At 43.2% G+C, this 26,808-nt stretch overlaps 1 protein-coding gene across 4 annotated transcripts in view; it reads left to right on the top strand.

The window, feature by feature from the left end:
* The window catches only part of babam2 (BRISC and BRCA1 A complex member 2), a 374,337-nt gene extending 349,633 nt beyond the window's left edge, over window positions 1-24,704 (top strand). For 3 of the 4 annotated variants that reach the window (XM_072500137.1, XM_072500138.1, XM_072500139.1), the window contains exons 11-12: window positions 9,504-9,657; window positions 24,347-24,704. In XM_072500137.1, coding sequence (XP_072356238.1) covers window positions 9,504-9,657; window positions 24,347-24,410 — 218 coding nt within the window. In that variant the 3' untranslated portion in view covers window positions 24,411-24,704. The remainder of the gene's footprint in view (window positions 1-9,503; window positions 9,658-24,346) is intronic. The other variant, XM_072500140.1, reaches the window with a different exon arrangement.
* The last annotated feature ends 2,104 nt before the right edge of the window (window positions 24,705-26,808 follow it).

Here is a 26,808-nt window from a genome sequence, read left to right as displayed (position 1 = left end):
CTCAGTACACGTGACAATAAACAAATCCAATCCAATCCAATCCAAGGTTATTGAGGGCGTCCAGCGAAGACTAATTCCCAGAATGGCAGGACTGACATATGAAGAAAGACTGGATCGACAGGGCTTGTACTCATTGGAGTTGAGAAGAATGAGAGGCGATCGCATAGAAACATACAAAATCCTGATGGGGCTAGATGCAGGAAGACTGTTCCCGATGTTGGGAACGTCCAGAACTAGGGGTCACAGCCGAAGAATAAGGGGTAAGCCATTCAGGACTGAGATGAGGAAGAACTTCTTCTCTCAGAGAGTTGTGAATTTGCGGAATTCTCTACCACAGAGAGCTGTCCAGTTCATTGGATATATCCAGTTCATTGGATATATTCATGGGTGGCACGGTAGCACAGTTTTTAGCACTGTTGCTTCACAGCGCCAGGGTCCGAGGTTCCATTCCGGTTTCAGTCACTGTGCAGAGTCTGCATGTTCTTCCCGTGTCTGCATGGGTTTCCTCCGGGTGCTCCGGTTTCCTCCCACAAGTCCCAAAAGACGTGCTTGTTGGGTTAATTGGACATTCTGAATTCTCCCTCTGTGAACCCAAACAGGCGCCGGATTGTGGCGACTAGGGGATTTTCACAGTAACTTTATTGCATTGTTACTGTAAGCCTACTTGTGACAATAATAAAGATTATTATTATTAAGAGGGAGCTAGACGTGGCACTTGTGGCTAAAGGGATCAAGGGATATGGAGAGAAAGCAGGAGTGGGCTACTGAATTTGCATGATCAGCCATGATCATATTGAATGGTGATGCAGGCTCGAAGGGCCGAATAGCCTACTCCTATTCTCTATGTTTAAACATCCCCAGCGCCAATGTGGCTTGCTGATCCGCGAACGTCTTATCGAATTCTACCGGGAACACATCTGGCCCTGGAACCTTCCCTGTCTGCATCTTTCCCAAGGCCCTGAGGATCTCCTCCAACTCCATTGCCGCCTCCAATTCCTCCCCCACCTCAGGTGTTATTGGCTGCTTTTTAACCTCAGCCTCACCTATCTACCTTTTCACCATGGACTTCTTACAGTATCTGTCATTCATTCTGCAGAAATGCAAACAATGGATGGAATTTTACGATTTATTTTCTAAGTGTTGCCTCAAGTGGAAAAAATAGACCGCAGCCCGCCAGCTGCCTTGCTGGCTTTTGCTGCAAAATTCTCAAACACTTTGAAAAAAATGGAAGAGACATCATGCTGACTGAACCCACCCTGTCAGCAACTTCGGCCCCTGACAGATCAGGGTGCTGTTTCTGTGCATGTGCACTACCAGGGGACTGTACGTACCTGTGCACTCCCAATGGGTTCTGTTTGCATATCTCGTATTTGTCAAAAGCTGTTGTACACCCCAGTGACAATTCGTGAGGGGATGATACAGCAGAGATGCCCGCTAATGACTTGTAAATGTATGGTAATGGATTGCTGACCTTTCATGGCAGGAACCTCCTTACATCATTGGCGGGGCACAGGGACTATCACAATGGGAAATCCCGCCAGCATAAATGCCATTTTGGGAGTTCCGTTTGATTTGCCGAAAACGGCGGGGGGGGGGGGTGTGCAGTGGCAGTGAACCCCCCCCCCACGTGTCATTCCCTATTCTACAAAACAATCATTATTTGTGTGAAAAGTTCTGCTAAAATTCCTTTCTTACTCCTCACGTCCTAAATTTTAATTTGTGTTTCCTGGTATTTACCTGCATTGAGTTTAAATTGTTTTTGCTGAACTGATGTGCTCCTTTAATCCCTTCTGCAAACTGAGGTATGGTGACATTAAATGGGTTGCAGATAGCATTGACAGACATTGAGAACAATTGATTGGGACAAACAGTAATATGCTAGACAATTTAATTACAGCAAAGAATTACCCTCAGCACTTAAGCTGTAACTGGCTCCTTCACCTGATGTAAATGTTGTCTTTGGTGAAGTTACACTGGTATGAAATCCCCTGTTACTACTTTTGTAATTAAATGAAACATGTTAGCATACTTACAGATCTTAAACTGGAGAGATATTCTCAAGGAAACCTTCTGTTGCAGGATTGGATATAGATAAAATTACTAATATATAATATTTGGTGGGGACGAAATATGAAATATGGCTTTGAGACTCACAAATACCCCAAGGATGCCTTGTAAGACCAATATAGTTTATTTCAACACCAGGTGTCTTTGAAGATTTACTGCTTCATGATTCTGTGCTGTTCACCACTCTACCGGGCAGACCGGTTCCTGCTCTACACCTCCATGCTGAGCTGGTCTTCATGGAGAACATGGGACCCTGCCATTCTGGTCAGCGGGACAGGCACCACACTTAGTCTCAGAATGAGAGGGATGACACAATCATTGGCACATGGATTTTGGACTTAAAGCAAAGGTTCATTGAAGTTAATAAAACAGAAAATGCTGTAAATGCATCAATTGAGGCTGCAAGTTTATCTAAACTATGGCTTGAAACAAGAAAATGCCATTTCTGAAGAAAATATATTTGTAGATGTTTGGCCAGCCACTACTTGCTATGAGAAACCTTCTGTTGCAGATTGGATATGGAAAAAATTACTAATATATAATATTTGGTGAGGAGGAAATATGAAATATTGAGACTCGTAAATACCCCAAGGGTGCCTTGTAAGACCAATATAGTTTATTTCAGCACCAGATGTCTTTGAAGATCATTTTTTTATTCATTCTTGGGATTTGGGTGTCACTGGCTGAGCCAACATTTGTTGCCCATCCCTAATTGCCCTTGAACCGACTGGCTTGCTAGTCCATATCAGTGGGGGGCAGTTAAAAGTCACCCTCATTGCTGTGTGGGTCTGAAGTCACATGTAGGTCAGAACCGGTTCAGATGGCAGATTTCCTTCCCTCGAGGACTTTAGTGAACCAAATGGGTTTTACGACTATCGGCAATGGTTTCATGGTCATTAGACTTTTAATTCCAGATTTTTATTGAGTTCAAATTTCACCAATATGACTACCCCACCGATAAAGATGAATATCTTTTGAATGCAACTGACCAGGTTTTCGATCAAATATGCAGCTAGTGCAGTAGTACATCTGCTGGGGCACTAACATCCTAATCTAGTGATGTAACATGAATTTATGACCCAAATTCTGCATGCAGCTCCCAGTTTCTGTGACATTGGGCCAGATTTTGCTGTGGCAGGGCACTTAACAATACCTGCCTTAGCTAGATTTGTCCCTGCACCCTACAATTCAAGAAATGTTTGCCCACCAAGTTGCGTCAGGGTCCCGGATTCGATTGCCACTTGGGTCGCTGTCTGCAAACTCTGCAGGTTCTCCCCATGTCTGTGTGGGTTTCCTCCCGGTGCTCCGGTTTCCTCCCACAAGTCCCAAAAGACTTGCTGTTAGGTGAATTGGACATTCTGAATTCTCCCTCAGTGTACTCGAATAGGCGCCGGAATTTGCCGACTAGGGGATTTTCACAGTAACTTCATTGTTAATGTAAGCCTACTTGTGACAATAATAAAGATTATATTAAAGATTATTATTATAAATTCAAAACTTGAAGGATTGAGTCTCCACACTTGGAGGCTGGAGGCTCAAAGTGCCAAAGAGATTGATTGAAATAAATAACAATTACTGTGTAATTAAAAGGGTACTTATTATTAACCTAAATATCTGTGGTGCATTTGTATCTATCACTTAAATACAGCAAGTTCATGTCAATCAATAGTGAGTTAGACAGCAAAATGCTGTTTTCGTGAAGCTAACAGCAGAGCAGTACAACAAAGACAGAAATTTCTAGATATTTGCATTTAACTGCATATCTGCTCTTCAACCAATGTTGCTATATCATTTACCCATAAATACTCGTGGGCAACATTAACCTAACAGAAAAGTCTGGCCCATGGATTATGTCCCAAATTCTACACACTCTTATCCAGCCTTAACACTGTTGTCTTGGTGAATGCTGAATGGAGGAAAGGATTTGCCGACCACAAGGAAAGGAGGAGAAATGGTTTTCTATACATGTATAGGGGAATAGACAGGCGTTTCTGCGGACGCAAACGAGAATCCAGGTTGGTATGTTGCCTCCCTGGTGCAAGGGTCAAGGATGTCTCGGAGCGGCTGCAGGGCATTCTGGAGGGGGCGGGTGAACAGCCAGCTGTCGTGTTGCATATAGGCACCAATGATATAGGTAAAAAACGGGATGAGGTCCTACAAGCTGAATTTAGGGAGTTAGGAGTTAAACTAAAAAGTAGGACCTCAAAGGTAGTAATCTCAGGATTGCTACCAGTGCCACGCGATAGAGTAGGAATGACAGGATAGCTAGGATGAATACGTGGCTTGAGAGATGGTGCAAGAGGGAGGGTTTCAAATTCCTGGGACATTGGGACCGGTTCTGGGGGAGGTGGGACCTGTACAAATCGGACGGTCTGCATCTGGGTGGGACCGGAACCAATGTTCTTGGGGGGGGTGTTTGCTAGTGCAGTTGGGGAGGGTTTAAACTAATGTGGCAGGGGGATGGGAACCGATGTAGGAAGTCAGTGGGGACGGAAGCAAAAGGCAGGAAGGGAGAGTGTGTAAAGCATGACCAGAGAAAGCAGGGCAGAGAGCAAGGAAACTGCATTTATTTCAATGCAAGGGGCCTGACGGGCAAAGCGGATGAACTCAGGGCTTGGATGGGCACATGGGACTGGGATATTATAGCTATGACTGAAACATGGCTAAGGGAGGGGCAGGACTGGCAGCTCAATGTTCCGGGGTACAGATGCTATAGAAAGGATAAAACAGGAGGTAAGAGAGGAGGGGGAGTGGCGTTTTTGATTAGGGAGAACATTACGGCAGTACTTAGAGGGGATATATCCGAGGGTTTGCCCACTGAGTCTATATGGGTGGAACTGAAAAATAAGAAGGGAGAGATCACTTTGATAGGACTGTACTACAGGCCCCCAAATAGTCAGCGGGAAATTGAGGAGCAAATATGTAAGGAGATTACAGATAGCTGCAAGAAAAATAGGGTTGTAATAGTAGGGGACTTTAACTTTCCCAACATTGACTGGGACAGCCATAGCATTAGGGGCTTGGATGGAGGGAAATTTGTTGAATGTATTCAGGAGGAATTTCTCATTCAGTATGTGGATGGACCGACTAGAGAGGGGGCAAAACTTGACCTCGTCTTGGGAAATAAGGAAGGGCAAGTGACAGAAGTGTTAGTGAGGGATCACTTTGGGACAAGTGACCATAACTCCATTAGTTTTAAGATAGCTATGGAGAATGATAGGTCTGGCCCAAGAGTTAAAATTCTTAATTGGGGCAAGGCAAATTTTGATGGTATCAGACAGGAACTTGCAGAGGTAGATTGGGGGAGACTGTTGGCAGGCAAAGGGACGGCTGGTAAATGGGAGGCTTTTAAAAATGTGTTAACCAGGGTGCAGGGTAAGCACATTCCCTTTAGAGTGAAGGGCAAGGCTGGTAGAAGTAGGGAACCCTGGATGACTTGAGATATTGAGACTCTGGTCAAAAAGAAGAAGGAGGCATATGACGTACATAAACAACTGGGATCAAGTGGATCCCTTGAAGAGTATAGAGATTGTCGAAATAGAGTTAAGTGGGAAATCAGGAGGGCAAAAAGGGGACATGAAATTGCTTTGGCAAATAATGCAAAGGAGAATCCAAAGAGATTCTACAGATACACAAAGGGGAAAAGAGTAACTAGGGACAGAGTAGGGCCTCTTAAGGATCAACAAGGACATCTATGTGCAGAGCCACAAGAGTTGGGTGAGATCCTGAATGAATATTTCTCATCGGTATTCACGGTGGAGAAAGGCATGGATGTTAGGAAACTAAGGGAAATAAATAGTGATGTCTTGAGAAGTGTGCATATTACAGAGGAGGAGGTGCTAGAAGTCTTAAAGCGCATCAAGGTAGATAAATCCCAGGGACCTGATGAAATGTATCCCAGAATGTTGTGGCAGGCTAGGGAGGAAATTGCGGGTCCCCTAACAGAGATATTTGAATCATCGGCAGCCACAGGTGAGGTGCCTGAAGATTGCAGAGTGGTGAATGTTGTGCCCTTGTTTAAGAAGGGCAGCAGGGAAAAGCCTGGGAACTACAGACCGGTGAGTCTAACGTCTGTAGTAGGTAAGTTGCTAGAAGGTATTCTGAGAGACAGGATCTACAAGCATTTAGAGAGACTAGGACTGATTCGGGGCAGTCAGCATGGCTTTGTGCGTGGAAAATCATGTCTCACAAATTTGATTGAGTTTTTTGAGGGGGTGACCAAGAAGGTAGATGAGGGCAGTGCAGTAGACGTTGTCTACATGGACTTTAGCAAAGCCTTTGAGAAGGTACCGCATGGTAGGTTGTTGCAGAAGTTAAAGCTCACGGGATCCAGGGTGAGGTTGCCAATTGGATTCAAAATTGGCTGGACGACAGAAGACAGAGGGTGGTTGTAGAGGGTTGTTTTTCAAACTGGAGGCCTGTGACCAGTGGTGTGCCTCAGGGATCGGTGCTGGGTCCACTGTTATTTGTGATTTATATTAATGATTTGGATGAGAATTTAGGAGGCATGGTTAGTAAGTTTGCAGATGACACCAAGATTGGTGGCACAGTGGATAGTGAAGAAGGTTATCTAGGATTGCAACGGGATCTTGATCAATTAGGCCAGTGGGACGACGAATGGCAGATGGAGTTTAATTTAGATAAATGTGAGGTGATGCATTTTGGCAGATCGAATCAGGCCAGGACCTACTCAGTTAATGGTATGGCGTTGGGAGAGTTATAGAACAAAACTAGGAGTACAGGTTCATAGCTCCTTGAAGGTGGAGTCGCAGGTGGACAGGGTGGTGAAGAAGGCATTCGGCATGCTTGGTTTCATTGGTCAGAACATTGAATACAGGAGTTGGGACGTCTTGTTGAAGTTGTACAAGACATTGGAACGGCCACACTTGGAATACTGTGTGCAGTTCTGGTCACCCTATTATAGAAAGGATATTATTAAACTAGAAAGAGTGCAGAAAAGATTTACTAGGATGTTGCCGGGACTTGATGGTTTGAGTTATAAGGAGAGGCTGGATAGACTGGGACTTTTTTCCCTGGAGCGTAGGAGGCTTAGGGGTGATCTTATAGCGGTCTATAAAATAATGAGGGCGTAGATAAGGTAGATAGTCAACATCTTTTCCCAAAGGTAGGGGAGTCTAAAACTAGAGGGCATAGGTTTAAGGTGAGAGGGTAGAGTTTCAGAAGGGCCCAGAGGGGCAATTTCTTCACTCAGAGGGTAGTGAGTGTCTGGATTGGGCTGCCAGAGGTAGTAGTAGAGGCGGGTACAATTGTGTCTTTTAAAAAGCATTTAGATAGTTACATGGGTAAGATGGGTAAGAGGGTTATGGGCCAAGTGCGGGCAACTGGGACTAGCTTAATGGTAAAAACTGGGCGGCATGGACTGGTTGGGCCGAAGGGCCTGTTTCCATGCTGTAAACTTCTATGATTCTATACGTTATTACGTACGGAGCAGTATTGATGCAGAGCCGGGAGAAGATTGCTCTCCCTTTTAGCGAAGAGGGGAAAATTTGTTTTTTAAGAATAGCACTTTTTCTTTGTAACTTGTACTCGCCAGTATAAGGGATATCACTTTTGGAAACATGTAATGCTCTTCAGTGTCAGTATCAAATATCAATGGTTTAACAAATTGAAAGTTGCATAAAACGCAAGGTTGATGACCCTTCATCTGAACTGTTGAATGAAGGGTCACCGACCTGAAACGTTAACTCTGTTTCTCTCCATAGATGCCGCCTGACTTTCTGAGTACTTACTGCATTTCCTGTTTTTAATTCGATCAGGTCCCATCTCATCCTTCTAAACTCTAGCGAGTATAAGCCCAAACTGTTTAATCTCTCCTCATACGTCAACCCTTTCATCCCCGGAACCAATCTGGTGAATCTCCTCTGAAATGCCTCCAATGCCACCATTTCCTTTGTTAGTAAAGCCCCCATTCTTATTTATCTCCAATTGACATCTCAGATATTCTGAAGCGATGGACAGCTTAGTAGCAATTTGTGACTCAGTAGGCAGTTTCATAATTGTTTACTGATAATTATACTGTAATTGAAAAGGTGTATTTTTCTTCTCCGCTTTTCTATCAGATTTTTCCCCACCTCCTCTTATGAAAACATCAACTGCTAACTTGGGTATACATCTTGGCACCTTATACAAATGTCAGCAGGCCTTATCACTTTATCACCTCCCAAAGCCACATCCTTGACCAGCTAGAAGGACAAGGGCAGCAAGCATGCGGGACTACTATCACTCTCAAGTTCCCCTCCACTTCACACACTATCTTGACTTGAAATATTTCATCATTCCTTAACTGTTGCTGGTGTAAAATCCTGGACGTCCTTAACAGTACTGGGGTAACCTACAACAAACTAATTGCAGCAGTTCAAAAGGGTGCCTCACCACTAAGGGAATTAGGATGAAAAAATGATTTACCAGTCAAGTGGGCTCAATGGCCTGTTTCTATGCTGTATAATGTACATAAGACAGAAACCATGAGTACACATTGTTCCTTGTAGGTCTCATAAAATAAACTTGTTGACATATTTTACGTAAATTCTTACAGATGTCAAACAGAAGAAGGTTTTGTGCTATCAGTTACAGTTCAGATCAAGACCCAAGTGGTGCGATATGCAGTTTTGTTAATTGCTTTGCCAAATAGAGTTTTTCACTGTAGTGCAGTTGCTTCTGGCTCCTTCTACATTGTCGTGGTGATTGGAAACCTGAGCAAGGAAAAGTATTAACAGCAAAAACATAAATAAGATTGCAGTGTAGATTTGATTTTAACAGTTTGTGCTGTACATAAAGGAATGCTTGGTATTCATCTTTTCAACAAGGCTGTGACATGCTTTCCCTTTGTTCAAAGACATTGCTGGATCAATATCCTGGAATTCACAACCTAACACCATTGTGAACACCATAGAAAAGATTCAAAACCGGCAAACTTGGGAAAGTTATGGATGCCAGTGTCACCCGCTCTTAATACTTTTTAAAAATAGAAGTGCATAAATTTTAAAGCCTTTTTCTTTGATGCACATTTAGCTAGAAGCACAAAACAAAGAAAGAAAATATAGCTATCAGTAAAAATGTATCCAGTTAACAGTCTGGTGTAGAATAGGACTGTTTATTCATTTTCTCTTCAGCATGTTTAACATAAAAGGCATATTTGGCTTAGTGTTAAATACATTTTAAAAATGGAATTCACATTGCATAAAGTATTGAAAGCAAACTGAATGGATCTGGCAAACTAGCCCAAGCAAAGAAAAGATAAGCACAGAATACTCTCCTTGATTCTTGTCTTGGCTAAATGACTCATCCACCATTGTTTGACACAACCAGAGCAGGAATGACTCAATCCTTATTTCTATATGCCTGTTTCAGCACGAGTAATATTTTTCCCCCTTTCCCCTCATTTGCAAATATTCTTTTTTTATTTTCGGCTGCAGTTGACTTGCCCTTATATTTTCCACGGGATCAACCCACCTTGACGTTCCAGTCAGTGTACCATTTTACCAACAGTGGACAGCTCTATCAACAGATACAGAAATCTTACCCATACAGTCCACGCTGGGATGGCAATGAGATGGCTAAAAGAGCAAAGTAAGTGCCTTTAGAGATCAACAGAGTTTAGATTTATTGTTGCCAAAGAAATCACATTGTCTTCAATTCATAGCAAATATGCAAAATTTTCTTTCCCATCCCCCTGTTTTGAGCATTGATTATTGTTACAAAATTCGAATCAATTTCCCCTCTTAAACAATGTAAGAACATTAACTTAACCATTTTCTACAAAGATAAACTTTTAGAGAGAGCAAGTAGGTGGGCAAGTCTATAATGTGCACCCAGTTGCAATGCAATATCTTCAGTGTGTGTTTGTGAAGGCTAAGTGGTTTGCATCTACAATCAGGAAGCAGATCGAGTTCCAGGATACTGAGAGATGGGTTTGGAAGCCTCACTACCAGACTTTTGTCAATAGTTCAAGGCTGGCCAGTAAAAGTAGAACATCTACAGGGCATTGTGTTAGCGAACCATTCCATTTAATCTAGGATATACATTTAATCTTACCTTGTATACCCATTCTTAACCCTTTGAGGATATCAGTGATATTTCTGCAACAAAATCATAAATATCAGAAGGGTGTCATATTTATGTTAGTTATGTTTTGGATTTACTTATTTTTGTTGTTACTTATTTTCGCCCATTGTGTTTCCTTCATATATATGCTAATTTCTATATTTTATATGAAAAACTGAATCCATGTTAAAAATATATTTGTACTTGCTGTTAATTGCCCTCAGATGTTACAGTATTTTTCATTTTAACCACACTGCAAGCTAATTCTTCTTGAATGTGAAAGTAATCACTGAGAATCACTACTCTGAATGTTAACACTCCCATAGTTAATAAATCTATCAATATAAGTCTCATTTTATAGCAGAGATTTACTTTTCCAGATAGGCAAAGACTTCTCCTTTTTGGTTCACCAAACTTGTCGCAGGTCAGTGAGTGGCTCGAGACAGTGATTGGTATTCTTTGTAGGACCGACTAGTATAATCATGTATATGAAGGCAGGCTTGGCATTATACTATGTACTCAGCTAGTGACTCTTGACAAGCCAGGAGATCCAAAATGGCAGCCATCCTCAAAATTCATCTAATTACATGAAATACCAATTTTATTGTATCAACAGGCTACGGTTCCACATTATATTAGAACTATTTTAACAGCAAGGCTCCAACTGAGATAATGAAAGTCTGTGGTTCTGAGTGAGAAATCTGTCCAATCTCAACCCAGTTTTTTTGTGGGTGCACAGCACAAAACTGCTTGCCATTTGATAAGAAATTGCCGTTTTCAAGAATCCATAAGTTGTGGAAAACTGAAACATTCACACTGGTACAGTCGGAGGTCCTTGCCTGAGGTTCAAGGTATGCTTACCCTGACCCAAGAATGCATGTGTTGAAACTGGTTGCCAATGTTGACGTTGCTTTCAGCACGATGCAAATAAAGATTCACCAAAAATGCATAAAGTATTAATTAAGCGAAGAACGCAGTTCAAAGATTTAATAGCAGAGCACTTGGGAGCAGACAGGTTCGGACAGAGGAATCAAGAGGAATTCTTCAAGGATGTAACTAGTAGAGTTGATGAGGGGGATCCTGTGGATGTGAATATTATTTGGACTTTCAGAAGGCTTTCGACAAGGACCCACATAAGAGATTAGTGTGCAAAATTAAAGTATATGGGATTGGGGGTAATGTATTGGGGGTAATGGATAGAAAGCTTGTTGGCACTGATTTTTTTTCTGAATGGCAGGCAGTGACTCGTGGGATACCTCTAGGATCCCAGCTATTCACAACATATGTTAATGATTTAAATTAAGGTACTAAATTTAAGATCTCCAAATTTGCAAATGACACAAAGCTGGGTGGGAGGATGAGCTGTGAGGCGGACGCAAAGATGCTTCAGTGTGATTTGGCAAAATTGAGTGAGTGGGCGAATGCATGACAGATGCAGTAGAATTTGGATACATGTAAGGTTAGCGACTTTAGTAACAAAAACAGGAAGGCAGATTCTAATTTGAATGGCTATATTTTGGGAGAGGGGAATGTGCAATGGGACCAGTATGTCCTTGTCCACCCGCCGCTGAACGTAAGCATGCAGGTGCAGCAGGTAATGAAGAAGGGAATAGTATATTGACCTTCATAGCGAGAGAATTTGAGTACAGGATCAGATGTCTTGCTGCAATTATACAGGGCCTTGGTGAGGCCACATCTGGAATGCTGTGTGCAGTTTTGGTCTCCTTATCTGAGGAAAGATGTTCTTGCTATAAAGGGAGTGCAACAAAAGTTTACCACACTGAATCCTGGGATGGCGGGACTGACGTGGAATCACAGAAAAATTACAGCACAGAAGGAAGCCATCGGCCTACCTTGTCCATGCCAGCCTAGGACATCCAAGTGCCCTTTCTAATCCCACCTGCACCCAGCCCACAGCCCTGTAGCTTAGAGCACTTAAGGTGCAGATCCAGGTAGCTTTTGAAAGAGTTTAGGGTCTCTGCTTCCACCACCAACACAGGCAGTGAATTCCAGACTCCCACTATCCTCTGCGTAAATAAGTTTTTCCTCATGTCCCCTCTACACCTTCTGCCACTTATCTTGAATCTATGTCCCCTGGTTCTAGAATTCTTCATCAGGGGAAACAATTTTATCCTGTCCATCCAATCTCTTCACCTCACAATTGTGTACACCTCAATTAAGTCACCCCTCAATCTCTCCTTGTAGCCACACATTTCTAGCCCTGGTAACATTCTTATAAACCTCCTCTACTCTCTCTCCAGAGCAATAATGTCTTTCCTGTAATGTGGCGACCAGAACTGCACACAATATTCCAGTTGTGACCTCGCCAGTGTTTTATACAATTCTAACATTATAACCTTACTTTTATATTCTATACGTCTGCCAATGAAGGAGAGAATTCCATATGCTTTCTTAATAACCTTGAACTGCTGCCTTTGGAGACCTGTGCACTTGTACGTCAAGATCTCTCGCTTCATCTATCCCTCTTGGTGTATTCCCATTTATTGTGTACCCCTTACAACTGTTCGACCTCGCTAACTTCATGACCTCATACTTAGAATTTATTTTTTTGTGTGATAAATTCCATCTGCCACTTTATCACCCACTCCACCAATCCATCCATATCGCTTTGAAGGTTATAGCTATCCTCTACACTGTCCACACTTCGCCAATCTTTGTGTCATCTGCAAATTTTCCAATCATGTTCCCCATAGAGTTATCATAGAATTTACAGTGCAGAAGGAGGCCATTCGGCCCATCGAGTCTGCACCGGCTCTTGGAAAGAGCACCCTACCCAAGGTCAACACCTCCACCCTATCCCCATAACCCAGTAACCCCACCCAGTAACCCATGTTCACGTCCAAATCGTTAATATATAACACAAACATTAAAGGTCCCAACACCTAACCCTGTGGAACACCACTAGAAACAACTTTCCAATTACAAGGACAGCCATCGAACATTACCCTTTGTTTCCTGTTACTAAGCCACCTTTTTATCCAGTTTGCCACATTGGCCTGTATCCCATGTGCGTTCACTTTCTTGACCAGGAATAAGAAGGGTGCAATCACAATGTTGGAGGTTTACTACAGGCCTCCCAACAGCCTGTAGGTAGAGGAGCAGATAGGTAGACAGATTTTGGAAAAGAGTAAAAACAACAGGATTATTGTGATGGGAGACTTCAACTTCCCCAATATTGACTGGGACTCACTTAGTGCCAGGGGTTTAGACGAGGCAGAGTTTGTAAGGAGCATCCAAGAGGGCTTCTTAAAACAATATGTAGACAGTCCAACTAGGGAAGGGGCTATACTGGACCTGGTATTGGGGAACGAGCCCGGCCAGGTGGTAGAAGTTTCAGTAGGGGAGCATTTCGGGAACAGTGACCACAATTCACTAAGTTTTAAAGTGCTGGTGGGCAAGGATAAGAGTGGTCCTAAGATAAATGTGCTAAATTGGGGGAAGGCTAATCATAACAATATTAGGTGGGAACTGAAGAACCTAGATTGAGGGTGAATGTTTGAGGGTAAATCAACATCTGACATGTGGGAGGCTTTCAAGTGTCAGTTGAAAGGAATTCAGGACCGGCATGTTCCTGTGAGGAAGAAGGATAAATACGGCAAATTTCAGGAACCTTGGATAACGGGAGATATTGTAGGCCTCGTCAAAAAGAAAAAGGAGGCGTTTGTCATGGCTAGAAGGCTGGGAACAGACGAAGCCTGTGTGGCATATAAGGAAAGTAGGAAGGAACTTAAGCAAGGAGTCAGGAGGGCTAGAAGGGGTCATGAAAAGTCATTGGCAAATAGGCTTAAGGAAAATCCCAAGGCTTTTTACACGTACATAAAAAGCAAGAAGGTAGCCAGAGAAAGGGTTGGCCCACTGAAGGATAGGCAAGGAAATCTATGTGTGGAGCCAGAGAAAATGGGCGAGGTACTAAATGAATACTTTGCATCAGTATTCACCAAAGAGAAGGAATTGGTGGATGTTGAGTCTGGAGAAGGGTGTGCAGATAGCCTGGGTCACATTGAGATACAAAAAGACAAGGTGTTGGGCGTCTTGAAAAATATTACGGTAGATAGGTCCCCAGGGCCTGATGGGATCTACCCCAGAATACTGAAGGAGGCTAGAGCGGAAATTGCTGAGGCCTTGACAGAAATCCTTGGATCCTCACTGTCTTCAGGTGATGTCCCAGAGGACTGAAGAATAGCCAATGTTGTTCCTTTGTTTAAGAACGGTAGCAAGGATAATCCAGGGAACTACAGGCCAGTGAACCTTACATCAGTGGTAGGGAAATTACAGGAGAGAATTCTTCGAGACAGGATCTACTCCCATTTGGAAGCAAATGGACGTATTAGTGAGAGGCAGCATGGTTTTGTGAAGGGGAGGTCGTGTCTCACTAACTTGATAGAGTTTTTCGAAGAGGTCACAAAGGTGATTGATGCAGGCAGGGCAGTGGATGTTGTCTATATGGACTTCAGTAAGGCCTTTGACAAGGTCCCTCATGGTAGACTGGAACAAAAGGTGAAGTCACACGGGATCAAGGGTGAGCTGGCAAGGTGGATACAGAACTGGCTAGGTCATAGAAGGCAGAGAGTAGCAATGGAAGGGTGCTTTTCTAATTGGAGGACTGTGACTGGTGGTGTTCCGCAGGGATCAGTGCTGGGACCTTTGCTGGTCGTAGTATATATAAATGATTTGGAGGAAAATGTAACTGGTCTGATTAGTAAGTTTGCAGACGACACAAAGGTTGGTGGAATTGCGGATAGCGATGAGGACTGTCAGAGGATACAGCAGGATTTAGATTGTTTGGAGACTTGGGCGGAGAGATGGCAGATGGAGTTTAATCCGGACAAATGTAAGGTAATGAATTTTGGAGGGTCTAATGCAGGTAGGGAATATACAGTGAATGGTAGAACCCTCAAGAGTATTGAAAGTCAGAGAGATCTAGGTGTAGATGTCCACAGGTCACTGAAAGGGGCAACACAGGTGGAGAAGGTAGTCAAGAAGGCATATGGCATGCTTGCCTTCATTGGCCGGGGCATTAAGTATAGGAATTGGCAAGTCATGTTGCAGCTGTATAGAACCTTAGTTAGGCCACACTTGGAGTATAATGTTCAATTCTGGTCGCCACACTACCAGAAGGATGTGGAGGCTTTAGAGAGGGTGCAGAAGAGATTTACCAGAATGTTGCCTGGTATGGAGGGCATTAGCTATGAGGAGCGGTTGAATAAACTCGGTTTGTTCTCACTGGAACGACGGAGGTTGAGGGGCGACCTGATAGAGGTCTACAAAATTATGAGGGGCATAGACAGAGTGGATAGTCAGAGGCTTTTCCCCAGGGTAGAGGGGTCAATTACTAGGGGGCATAGGTTTAAGGTGCGAGGGGCAGGGTTTAGAGTAGATGTACGAGGCAAATGTTTTACACGGAGGGTAGTGGGTGCCTGGAACTCGCTGCCGGAGGAGGTGATGGAAGCAGGGACGATCGTGACATTTAAGGGGCATCTTGACAAATACATGAATAGGATAGGAATAGAGGGATACGGACCCAGGAAGTGTAGAAGATTGTAGTTTAGTCAGGCAGCAGGGTCGGCACGGGCTTGGAGGGCCGAAGGGCCTGTTCCTGTGCTGTATCTTTCTTTGTTCTTTGTTCAATCGGCCATGGGCTTTGTCAAAAGCCTTGCTAAAATCCATGTACACCACATCCACTGCATTACCTTCATCAACCCTTGTCACGTGCTCAAAGAATTTGATCAAATTTGTGAGGCAAGACCTTCCTTTAACAAATCTGACTATCTCTGACTAGTCCATGTTTTTCTATGTGACAGTTAATCCTTTCTCTCAGAATTGATTCTGCTAATTTGCCTACCACTAGTGTAAGACTAATTGGCCTATAATTGTTCGAGATTTCTTTCGATCCCCTTTTAAACAATGGAACCACGTTTCTATTTCTTAAGTCTTCTGGTACCTCCCCTGTGTCTAGTGAGGATTGGAAAATCATCCACCAAGCATCTGCTATCTGGATTGGATTGGATTTGTTTATTGTCACGTGTACCGAGGTACAGTGAAAAGTATTTTTCTGCGAGCAGCTCAAAAGATCATTTAGTACATGAGAAGAAAAGGGAATAAAAGAATATACATAATAGGGCAACACAACATATACAATGTAACTACATAAGCACTGGCATCGGATGAAGCATACAGGGTGTAATGTTAATGAAATCAGTCCATAAGAGGGTCATTTAGGAGTCTGGTGACAGAGGGAAAGAAGCTGTTTTTGAGTCTGTTCGTGCGTGTTCTCAGACTTCTGTATCTCCTGCCCGATGGAAGAAGTTGGAAGAGTGAGTAAGCCGGGTGGGAGGGATCTTTGATTATACTGCCCGCTTTCCCCAGGCAGCGGGAGGTGTAGATGGAGTCAATGGATGGGAGGCAGGTTCGTGTGATGGGCTGGGTGGTGTTCACGACTCTCTGAAGATTCTTGCGGTCCTGGGCCAAGCAGTTGCCATACCAGGCTGTGATGCAGCCCGATAGGATGCTTTCTATGGTGCATCTGTAAAAGTTGGTAAGAGTCAATGTGGACATGCCGAATTTCCTTAGTTTCCTAAGGAAGTATAGGCGCTGTTGTGCTTTCTTGGTGGTAGCGTCAATGTGGGTGGACCAGGACAGATTTTTGGAGATGTGCACCCCTAGGTCTACTCCTGACCTCCTTCAGTAGCCTCGGAAACAATCCATCTGGCCCTGGCGACTTATCAACTTTCAAAGATTTCAATCCTTCGAGTACTTCCTCCCTCTTTATTATCCCATCCAGTATCTCACAATGTTCCTCCTGGACTACTATATCTGTATCATCCATTTCCTTGGTAAACGGGGAGACAAAATATTCATTTAAAACCTTTCCCACACCCTCTGCATCTATACACATGTTCCCCTCTTCAACTCTGATAAAACAAAGAACAAAGAAAAGTACAGCACAGGAACAGGCCCTTCGGCCCTCCAAGCCCGTGCCGACCATGCTGCCCGTCTAAATTAAAATCTTCTACACTTCCGGGGTCAGTATCCCTCTATTCCCATCCTATTCATGTATCATGATAGGTCCCACTTTTTCCTTAACTAACCTTTTACCATGAATATATTGGTAAAACATCTTTGGGATTTCTTTAACTTTACTTGCTAATCTTTTTTAATTCCCTCTTTGATTTCCTGATTTTCTTTTTGACTTTGTCACTGTACTTGCTATACCCGTCTAGGCTATCTGCAGCGCTTAGTCCTTTGTACGTATCGTACGTTTTTTTTCCTGTTTGATCTTCCCCTATATTCCTCTAGACAACCAGGGGTGTTTAGATTAGGCAGTACAACTCTTATTTTTGGATACATCTATTTTGCACCTTTAGGATCTCTCCTTTTAGTGCTTCCCACTGGTTTTCCACAGAATAATCCTCTAGCAGTGCTGGCTAGTCCACCTCATCCAAGTCCCTTCTCATTTCTACAAAATTTGCCTTCCCCTAGTTCAAATTTTTTACTCCTGCTTTATCTCTGTCCTTTTCCTTGGTAATACTGAATCTAACTGAATTGTGATCACTATCCCCCATATGGTCACCAACTGTCACTTCACCCACTTGCCCCTCTTCATTCCCCAAGACTAGGTCTATAATTGCATCTCCTCTCGTATGAGAAGAGATTGAGTTAGTTAGGATTATATTCGCTAGAGTTTAGAAGAATGAAGGGGAATCTCATAGAAACCTGTAAAGTTCTTACAGAACAAGACTGTTTAGATGCAGGAAGGATGTTCCCGATGGCGGGGAGTCCAGAACCAGGGGTTACAGTCTAAGGATACGGGTAAACCATTTAGGACTGAGTTTCCTCAACCAGAGAGTAGTGAATTCTCTACCACAGAAAGCAGTTGAGGCCAAAACATTATAAGAGGGCTTCTCCATTGGTGGAAGCCAGAATCAGGAAACGCGATTGGGCGGAGAATCGGTTTTGGTGCCAAAATCGTGGTGGGCGCCGGTTTCAAGCCGTATCACAATTCCCCGGTACCTCAGCAGTGGCATCAATGTGTTCCACTCCGTTGGCCTGACCCGGTATTCTCCGCCTCCCTTCGGGGGAATTCCTGAAAGCGAGGCTCACTTGTGCTCTTAAAAATCGAGAAACAGGCACCATGGTTGATCGTGGGCTGCTGGTCTTGACGCTTGGGGGGGGGGGGGGGGGGGGGGGGGGGGGGGACACCGAAAATGCACTGTGTTAGACAGTCCGACGCATGCAGCCCAGGGGTTGGGTAGCAACCTGGCACTGCCATTTTTTGTGCGCTGGTGATCGGGCGGGGGTTCCTTGCGCGGGTGTTGGGGGGGGGGGGTGCAGGGCGGCCCTGGAACCTTCCCATAATGCATTGGGGCTTGGGTGGGTCAGGGGACCCGTCGGGGGCCTCTGAGATCAGGACGCTAATTAAAAATTATGTCCCAATCTCTTGGTGTAGAAAACAGGACTATGTGCGGCCCTGGCGTGCGTTCCCTGCTGAGGCCCCTTATTTAATGCGAGTGGTGTTGTATCGCCATGTGCATCTGAGAAAAGGTGTTCTTGCTTTTGAGGGAGTGCATTAGGGCAGCAGGGTAGCATAGTAGTTAGCACAGTTGCTTCACAGCTCCAGAGTCCCAGGTTCGATTCCCGGCTTAGGTCACTGTCTGTGCGGAGTCTGCACGTCCTCCCCGTGTGCGCGTGGGTTTCCTCCGGGTGCTCCGGTTTCCTCCCACAGTCCAAAGATGTGTGGGTTAGGTGGATTGGCCATGCTAAATTGCCCTTGGTGTCCAAAAAGGTTAAGTGGGGGTTAGTAGGTTATGGGGATAGGGTGGAGACATGACTTGAGTGGGATGCTCTTTGTAAGGGCCGGTGCAGACTCGATAGGCAGAATGGCCTCCTTCTGCACTGTAAATTCTATGATTCTCAACGCTGGAAGCGCTGGGAAACATGTGGTTTAATGCACTCGCTATGGGACTTTGTTCCCATTTAGTTGAATCGTGCCCTACATGTTGGAAATACCACACACAACTCCTGCAGCATTCAGACATCTGTGGTAGCATTTAAGGATAAATAATTATTTTGATTGTGAATTAGTAAAACATTCTGTGGTTTAGTGTTCGTCAGGCATTCTCCTTGTAATATTTGGTGTTGGAATATAATGAGGTGTCTACAATTCTCTGAGACAGAAAAGTGAATGCAGCAAAGGAAGTAGCAGCTGAAGTCCACTGCTCTGATAACTCTCAGTTCCCCCAGGTGTATTTCACAGAAATCTCACTAACTAGTTCTGTTTCAGTCAATTTTAAAGTTCGCTCTAATTTTACAATCTGACCATTTTTGATGCCGTTTGCTACAGCTAATTTAGTCATAGAATGTCCTATTCTTTTGCTTTTACTTGTTTCCTGTTTTGGTTTCCAATTTTTTCCCCCTATCAAATGATGCCGTAACTTCAAATTAAAACAAATATTTTAGCATTTGCATATCTGACTGTATACAGAGGTGTCTATTTTTTGTCACTGTTTTATCTTTTGTGCCGAAAAATAATGGTGATAATTAAATAATCAAGTCCCATTGAGGGAAAACTGTAAATATTAGTAATATGCCACTTATTAAGAAACAAAGTAAACAAAAATATGGTTTTGAAATTATCAACCATGATCTTATTTACTGGCAAAGCAGGCTTGAAGGGCCAATAAGCCACCTACTCTGATTCCTTATGTTCTAATGTAGTGAGATACCAAATGCATTTGTAGTCAAATCCCTCCTCAATTGTTTTAATGGAAGTTGGGACCGAATTTTACCTGTGTTAATACATAATTTGCTTTATGTTCAGATGAATGAAGGAAATAGGCTGGCTTGGTGCTCGCGTTGTGTCTTCAGATTACAAGAGACCATAATAATTGTTTATGAAATTGATGTTGAGTCTGTATGTAGGGACTAGTTTAGCACAGGGCTAAATCGCTGGCTTTTAAAGCAGACTAAGGCAGGCCAGCAGCACAGTTCAATTCCCGTACCAGCCTCCCCGAACAAGCGCCGGAATGTGGCGACTAGGGGCTTTTCACAGTAACTTCATTTGAAGCCTAATTGTGACAAGCGATTTTCATTTCATTCATTTCATTTTCATGTGGAAGAGAAATAAGGAGAGTTTTTTTAAATCCAGAAATCAGTGTGAGTGGGCTATTATAATGAAATTGCAAATAATTATTTTTAAAATGCCAGTTTCCAGTGTGGAACAGGGCATGCTTCATAGTAATAAAGAAAGATCAGTTTTATACCAGCCTAGCAGAGGTTTGTGAGTAATGTGGTTTTTACTTCACTATTCCAGTGTTTTAAATCAGCTGTACGTTTTCAGTTATCTTTTTCACCTTTGTCACAGTGGAACTAATTTGCTTTGGTGTTTTGAACTCTTGTGGTTATCATGTTCAATACTCAATTTTTCTCAATAGGAGATTTTGCATAGGGTTAATTGATTATCATGTATTTTAAGTAGAATTATATCTATTGTCTATCTTTCTGCCAATCTATATAGCGTAAATTATGGAGTGAAGGGAAAAGTTGCAGAAAGTTTCAACTTGTACATGGAGGGGAATGCATTTTCTCCGATTCACCATCCCCCCAGCTTCCCCACCAATACATTATCAGTGCATCTGTGAATGAGGAGGAGCAGAACTATTTCCATGGAAATTGTCCTTCGATGAATAACCAAGAGCTGTTCTTTAACAAGATGGGAGGAAGCAAGACTCCGTGACATTTGTGCCCTTTATTCATTCCCATCTGTTTCTCTGTCTTTGAATTCTGGAGAGAGGGATTAATTATTTTTTATATTTTCTTACCCTTTTTTTTTGTTTTCTATGTCTTCCTGAATGGTTCCTTAACTAAGGTGACCTTTTACTAGGCTTGTTGTAGGATCACTCTTGAGCAGGATGTTATAAGATATACAAGTGAGGCCCGAGATAACTTTCCCCTATTCTGTACTTCCTAGATAATGATGGCCATGATCTGAACCTTGTAACATAGATGCAGATTTGCAGCTGAAGTTCCAGTTCCTAATAATTTTAGCAAAAAATTCAGGGAGTTTGTAGATTTCAGTAAAGTTTTTCCCACCACCCTATCTGATTAAAATTACAAAATCTTTTGTATTTGAACAAAGGCAGTTGATTTATGTACCAACATGCTAAACCATGGAATGTCAGGATTGGCATTTTACCTGTGACTTCACTGTAGAAGGGGTTCAATCTCCGTTGGGTCATCACTTGACTGAAAGCATGTGTCTTCCAACAAGAGAATAGAAATGTTTATCTTTGCATATTATTAAGAATAACAATAGAGTGGGCTAGCTCCCTCAAAGGAAGAAAAGTGTTCAAGGTGGAGGGAAAACCGAAGGAGAAATTCTTATGACAAACTGTTAATTTTCAGTTTTACATAAAATTAGAGTTTTTTAGGGTTCTTTGTCCCATCCAATAGGTGGTGTTGAAGTATTGCAAGGCTGACACAGGAACTCTTTGATCAAGTTTTATTGACATATGCACATGGAGGGCAAAGCCAGTGGGCTTTAAGTGTCCTTAATCGGCAGCCTGAGCGAACGCAACAAAGGAGGATCCGTACGATTATGCAGAGGAGAATGAGAAGGGCAAGGCCTATCCCGAGATACTTGAGGAGGGTCTTTCGAAATCCCCCAAACCACCCATCAATATCAGGGAGCCATCCCCACCAATCAAAAGGCTTTTCTTGAGCCACAGAATGGAAAAAGCGAACTTGCTCCTGTCTGTTGCTCACATCCATCTCGATTCTTTGAAATGAAATGAAATGAAATACAAACAACAAGAACAAAGAAATGTACAGCACAGGAACAGGCCCTTCGGCCCTCCAAGCCCGTGCCGACCATGCCGCCCGACTAAACTACAATCTTCTACACTTCCTGGGTCCATATCCCTCTATTCCCATCCTATTCATGTATTTGTCAAGATGCCCCTTAAATCTCACTATCGTCCCTGCTTCCACCACCTCCTCCGGTAGCGAGTTCCAGGCACCCACTACCCTCTGTGTAAAAAACTTGCCTCGTACATCTACTCTAAACCTTGCCCCTCTCACCTTAAACCTATGAAATTGACCCCTCTACCCTGGGGAAAAGCCTCTGACTATCCACTCTGTCTATGCCCCTCATAATTTTGTAGACCTCTATCAGGTCACCCCTCAACCTCCGTCGTTCCAGTGAGAACAAACTGAGTTTATTCAACCGCACCTCATAGCTAATGCCCTCCATACCAGGCAACATTCTGGTAAATCTCTTCTGCACCCGCTCTAAAGCCTCCACATCCTCTGGTAGTGTGGCGACCAGAATTGAACACTATACTCCAAGTGTGGCCTAACTAAGGTTCTATACAGCTGCAACATGACTTGCCAATTCTTATACTCAATGCCCCGGCCAATGAAGGCAGGCATGCCTTCTTGACTACCTTCTCCACCTGTGTTGCCCCTTTCAGTGACCTGTGGACATCTACACCTAGATCTCTCTGACTTTCAATACTCTTGAGGGTTCTACCATTCACTGTATATTCCCTACCTGCATTTGACCTTCCAAAACGCATTACCTCACATTTGTCTGGATTAAACTCCATCTGCCATCTCTCCGCCCAAGTCTCCAAACAATCGAAATCCTGCTGTATCCTCTGACAGTCCTCATCGCTATCCGCAATTCCACCAACCTTTGTGTCGTCTGCAAACTTACTAATCAGACCAGTTACATTTTCCTACAAATCATTTATATATACCACAAACAGCAAAGGTCTCAGCACTGATCCCTGCGGAACACCACTGGTTACAGCCCTCCAATCAGAAAAGCACCCTTCCATTGCTACCCTCTGCCTTCTATGACCTAGCCAGTTCTGTATCCATGAAAATGAAATGAAAATCGCTTATTGGCACAAGTAGGCTTCAAAGTAGCATTCTTTGGTCCTCATTGACCTAAAAGCAGCAAGATTTGTTCATGGCTGCACAGACTCCCCCTTGTGCTGCCAATAGGAAATCAAGAGCTATTCGATTTTGGAGTATCACCTTAGAGAGGGATTGAATTTCTGATTGCAACCCCTGAATGGCATCCACGTTCTGGTCTCCATGATTTCCATAGTAGCAGAGATGTTAATGATAGTCCTTTCTAATTCCGAGATTCCCAGACCTGGGATTAGGGCCCGTACAAACTGGTGAAACCGGTATTACGAATAACCAGTGGATTCGAGATCAATCTTTTAGGATGCCCCAGAGGTCCCAGGTGGTTATGGAGGGAATGAATGGCAAGGTGTTTGACCCCGAAGGCCTCGGGGATAATATTGCCAATGGTGCAGGTCCCTGTCCAATCAACAGGAAGTGTCCCACAAAGCCAGTAGGAACCATTGCGAACAAGGGTCGGGTACCAAAAGGTATGGTTCTGGTGGTGTTTCTATAATTACAGGGCCCAAACCTTCCCTTGACAGAGCCATTTGAGTTGCAGAGGAATTGCCCAGGGTCAGATAATACGCCTGCTGACAGTCACATCCATTCTGGTTAGTATATGTGAGATTGCCCTCAGAGGAAGGTGCCTGGGTAGGCATGTCGACTCATTCCTTTTGCATTCCCAAAAGGATGTCATTGGACCTGACTAGTTGTAGAAACGGAATCAGGCTTCCTGGTAATCACTAGCTTTCGGAGCACAGCTCCTTCCTCAGGTGAATGAAGAGATGGGTTCCAGAAACATATATATAGACAAAGTCAATGATGTAAGACGATACTTTGAATGCGAGTCTTTGCAGGTAATTAATCTTACTGATCCAGACGGAGCAACTGGAGAGAGGGATAATCACAAGTTAAAGAAGTGTAAATTGTCTCAAGCCAGAACAGTTGTAGGATTTTGCAAGCCCAGGCCAGATGGTGGGGGGTGACATGAATCCAAGGTCTCGGTTGAGGTCGTACTCATGTGTGCGGAACTTGGCTATAAGTTTCTGCTTGGGGGAGGGGGCCTCCGGGGAGCAAGGCGGCATTGTTGTCTCTTTGGGTCTGTTTTTCTTGTTTTACTGTTTTGTACTTATCAAAAAATGTTTAGTAATATATTTGTTTTTAAATGAGAGTTTTTTAAATATATGTAGTAAAGTTTAAGTCATCAAAGATTTAATTATCTTTTGTATGTCCTTGTGCTCTTCATTTTTAACCACTGCTCCCTCTCTTTTGTATTCATCAGGGCTTACTTCAAAACCTATGTTCCTCAGTTCCAGGAGGCAGCTTTCGCAAATGGAAAGTTATAGTTGACTCCAGGATCCAGAAGGAAGCCAATCAGACAGATACATTAGTTTGTTTTAGGACGTCTTTTGCATTTTTTCATTTTTCTTCCAGTGTGAAGTCTGTCAAGGCATTGATTTTTACTTGGCTGCAATTCATTGAAGTGTGCCTAAACTATCCTATATAAATGAAGGTATTTTCTTAAGTTGTTCAATGAATGTAAGCTAGTTCAAGTCTATATTGAAAGTAACATGAACTGTTCCAAATGAATGAGAAGAATGTTCCGAGTTACAATAAATACTTCCATTGCAAAGCTTGAATGGTCTTCGCTGCTGTTAAAATGACTATGCAATTATCTTCCTCTTCCCACTCCCCCATATTTTGGAATTCATTTATTTCCTAAAAATGAATTTTATTCAACTATAGTGTCATTAATGCTATGAAACCAATATTGAGCAATCCCAAGTTAGATATAATGTGAATTAGGTACAGAGTAAAGCTCCCTGCACTTTGCCTTTACACAGTTTTTTAGTCTTACTCGGAGTTAGAGCAAACCTCAAGTTTCCCAATTCCTACAGGCATATTTAAGGCCTGCCTGAATAACACTGGTGGTTTAGTACAAAATGCCGATTATGTTCTGTGAGGTGAACTTGGATCTTTTAACAACTAATTTAAGAGTGCCCAAATTTGCTCCTCATAGAACCATTACAGTTAGCAAGGCATAAGAATTTAATCACCAAACAACAACTTTGATTTAGATCTAGATTTCAGTGGTGCCGTCTTGCCCAGTTAGAAGAAGGCATGAAGGTGTATTGGGTGTGGATGTGGAGGAGGTGGCTCAGGGTGTGTGTGTGTTTGAGAAGTCCCTGTCCTGCGAAGTAAGTGATTTTAGTCAGCTGGTCCTTTTTCTCGTACTATGTAACAACAATTTACATTTATACAACACCTTTAAATATCCCAAGGCGCTTCATTATAAAACAGAATTCATGGAATTTACAGTGCAGAAGGAGGTCATTCGGCCCATCGAGTCTACACCAGCTCTTGGAAAGAACACCCCACTTAAGGCCACACCTCCACACTATCCCTGGAAACCAGTAACCCCACCTAACCCAAGGACAATTTAACATGGCCAATCCACCTAACCTGCACATCTTTGGACTGTGGGAGGAAACCCACGCAGACATGGGGAGAACATGCAGACTCCGCACAGGCAGTGACCCAAGCCGGGAATCGAACTGGGACCCTGGAGCTGTGAAGCAACTATGCTAACTACCGTGCCGCCCCTATTCGACAGCACATAAGTAGCTAACCAAAAACTTGGTCAAGACATAATTTTTAAGGAATGTCTTAAAGGAGGAAAGCGAGGTGTAGAGGTTCAGGGAGTGTAATGATGCACTTTAACGGACTTAATTAGAAGCACAAAAGGATTTATTAATAAGAAGAACTACAACAGTGCAGCAGCCAGCACAGCTGTACCTCGTCCTCCAGCCTATGAGAGGACTTCATCTCCTGGGGTGAATACCCATTCTGAGTCCCGATTGGTTCCCCTAAGCCATGTAACCCTTACACTTCTTTGTTGCCCTTAAAGAGACAATCACCTCAATGAGAGAATTCCGGAGATTAGTGCCGGCAACTGAAGGAATAAAATAGGAGATGCTAAAGAAACCAAAATTCGATGATCGCAGATAGCTTGGAGGGTTGTGGAGCTAAAGTATACAGAGATAGGGAGGGACGAGGCCATGGAGGGACTTGAAAATAAGGATTAGAATTTTCGCGGCATTGCTTGATCAGGAAACAATGTAGATCAGAAGCGGTGATAGGTGTGAGGTAAAACAGAGGTAGCTGAGTTTGGCTGATCTCAAATTATAGAGAGTAGAATTTGGAAGACCACTCGAGCGCAGTGGTATAGTCAAGTTTAGACATAACAAAGGTATGAATGAGGCTTATTGCAGCACGTGAGCTGAGATGGGTGAAGTCATGAGATGTTACCGAGATGGAAATTAAAGCAATTAATACAACAAATCTGCATTTTCAGCTGTTTAAAGGTGAGTAGCGGTCGATTGTTTGCTTTGGGTTTTTCAAACTTGAAATTCATGCAATATATCTACAGATAAATACTGGTACTAAAGTTACAGACTTTAAATAAACTGAATTAAACTGTTTAACTGAATTATGGTAGTGAGCATTATGGAATGAAATGCTGTCCACATCTCAGCCCTCCTGAGGTGAGAAGAGCCTTGTGGGACATTGCTCTTGATTTGACGAGGCATTACTACCTTATCTCAGAAGAGCACCTTCTATTAGTACATGTGACACAAATCTCATCTTTAGGCCCAATTGCCAAGCCGGTCACATGGGAAAGCTCCACTGAGCAATCCTATTTGGGTGGTATTGTGCTCTTGTTTTAAACTTTTTACAAAGAAT

The sequence above is a fragment of the Scyliorhinus torazame genome, chromosome 4 (assembly GCF_047496885.1).
Source record: "Scyliorhinus torazame isolate Kashiwa2021f chromosome 4, sScyTor2.1, whole genome shotgun sequence".
Taxonomy (NCBI): domain Eukaryota; kingdom Metazoa; phylum Chordata; class Chondrichthyes; order Carcharhiniformes; family Scyliorhinidae; genus Scyliorhinus; species Scyliorhinus torazame.
This window is presented reverse-complemented; position numbering and strand designations above follow the sequence as displayed.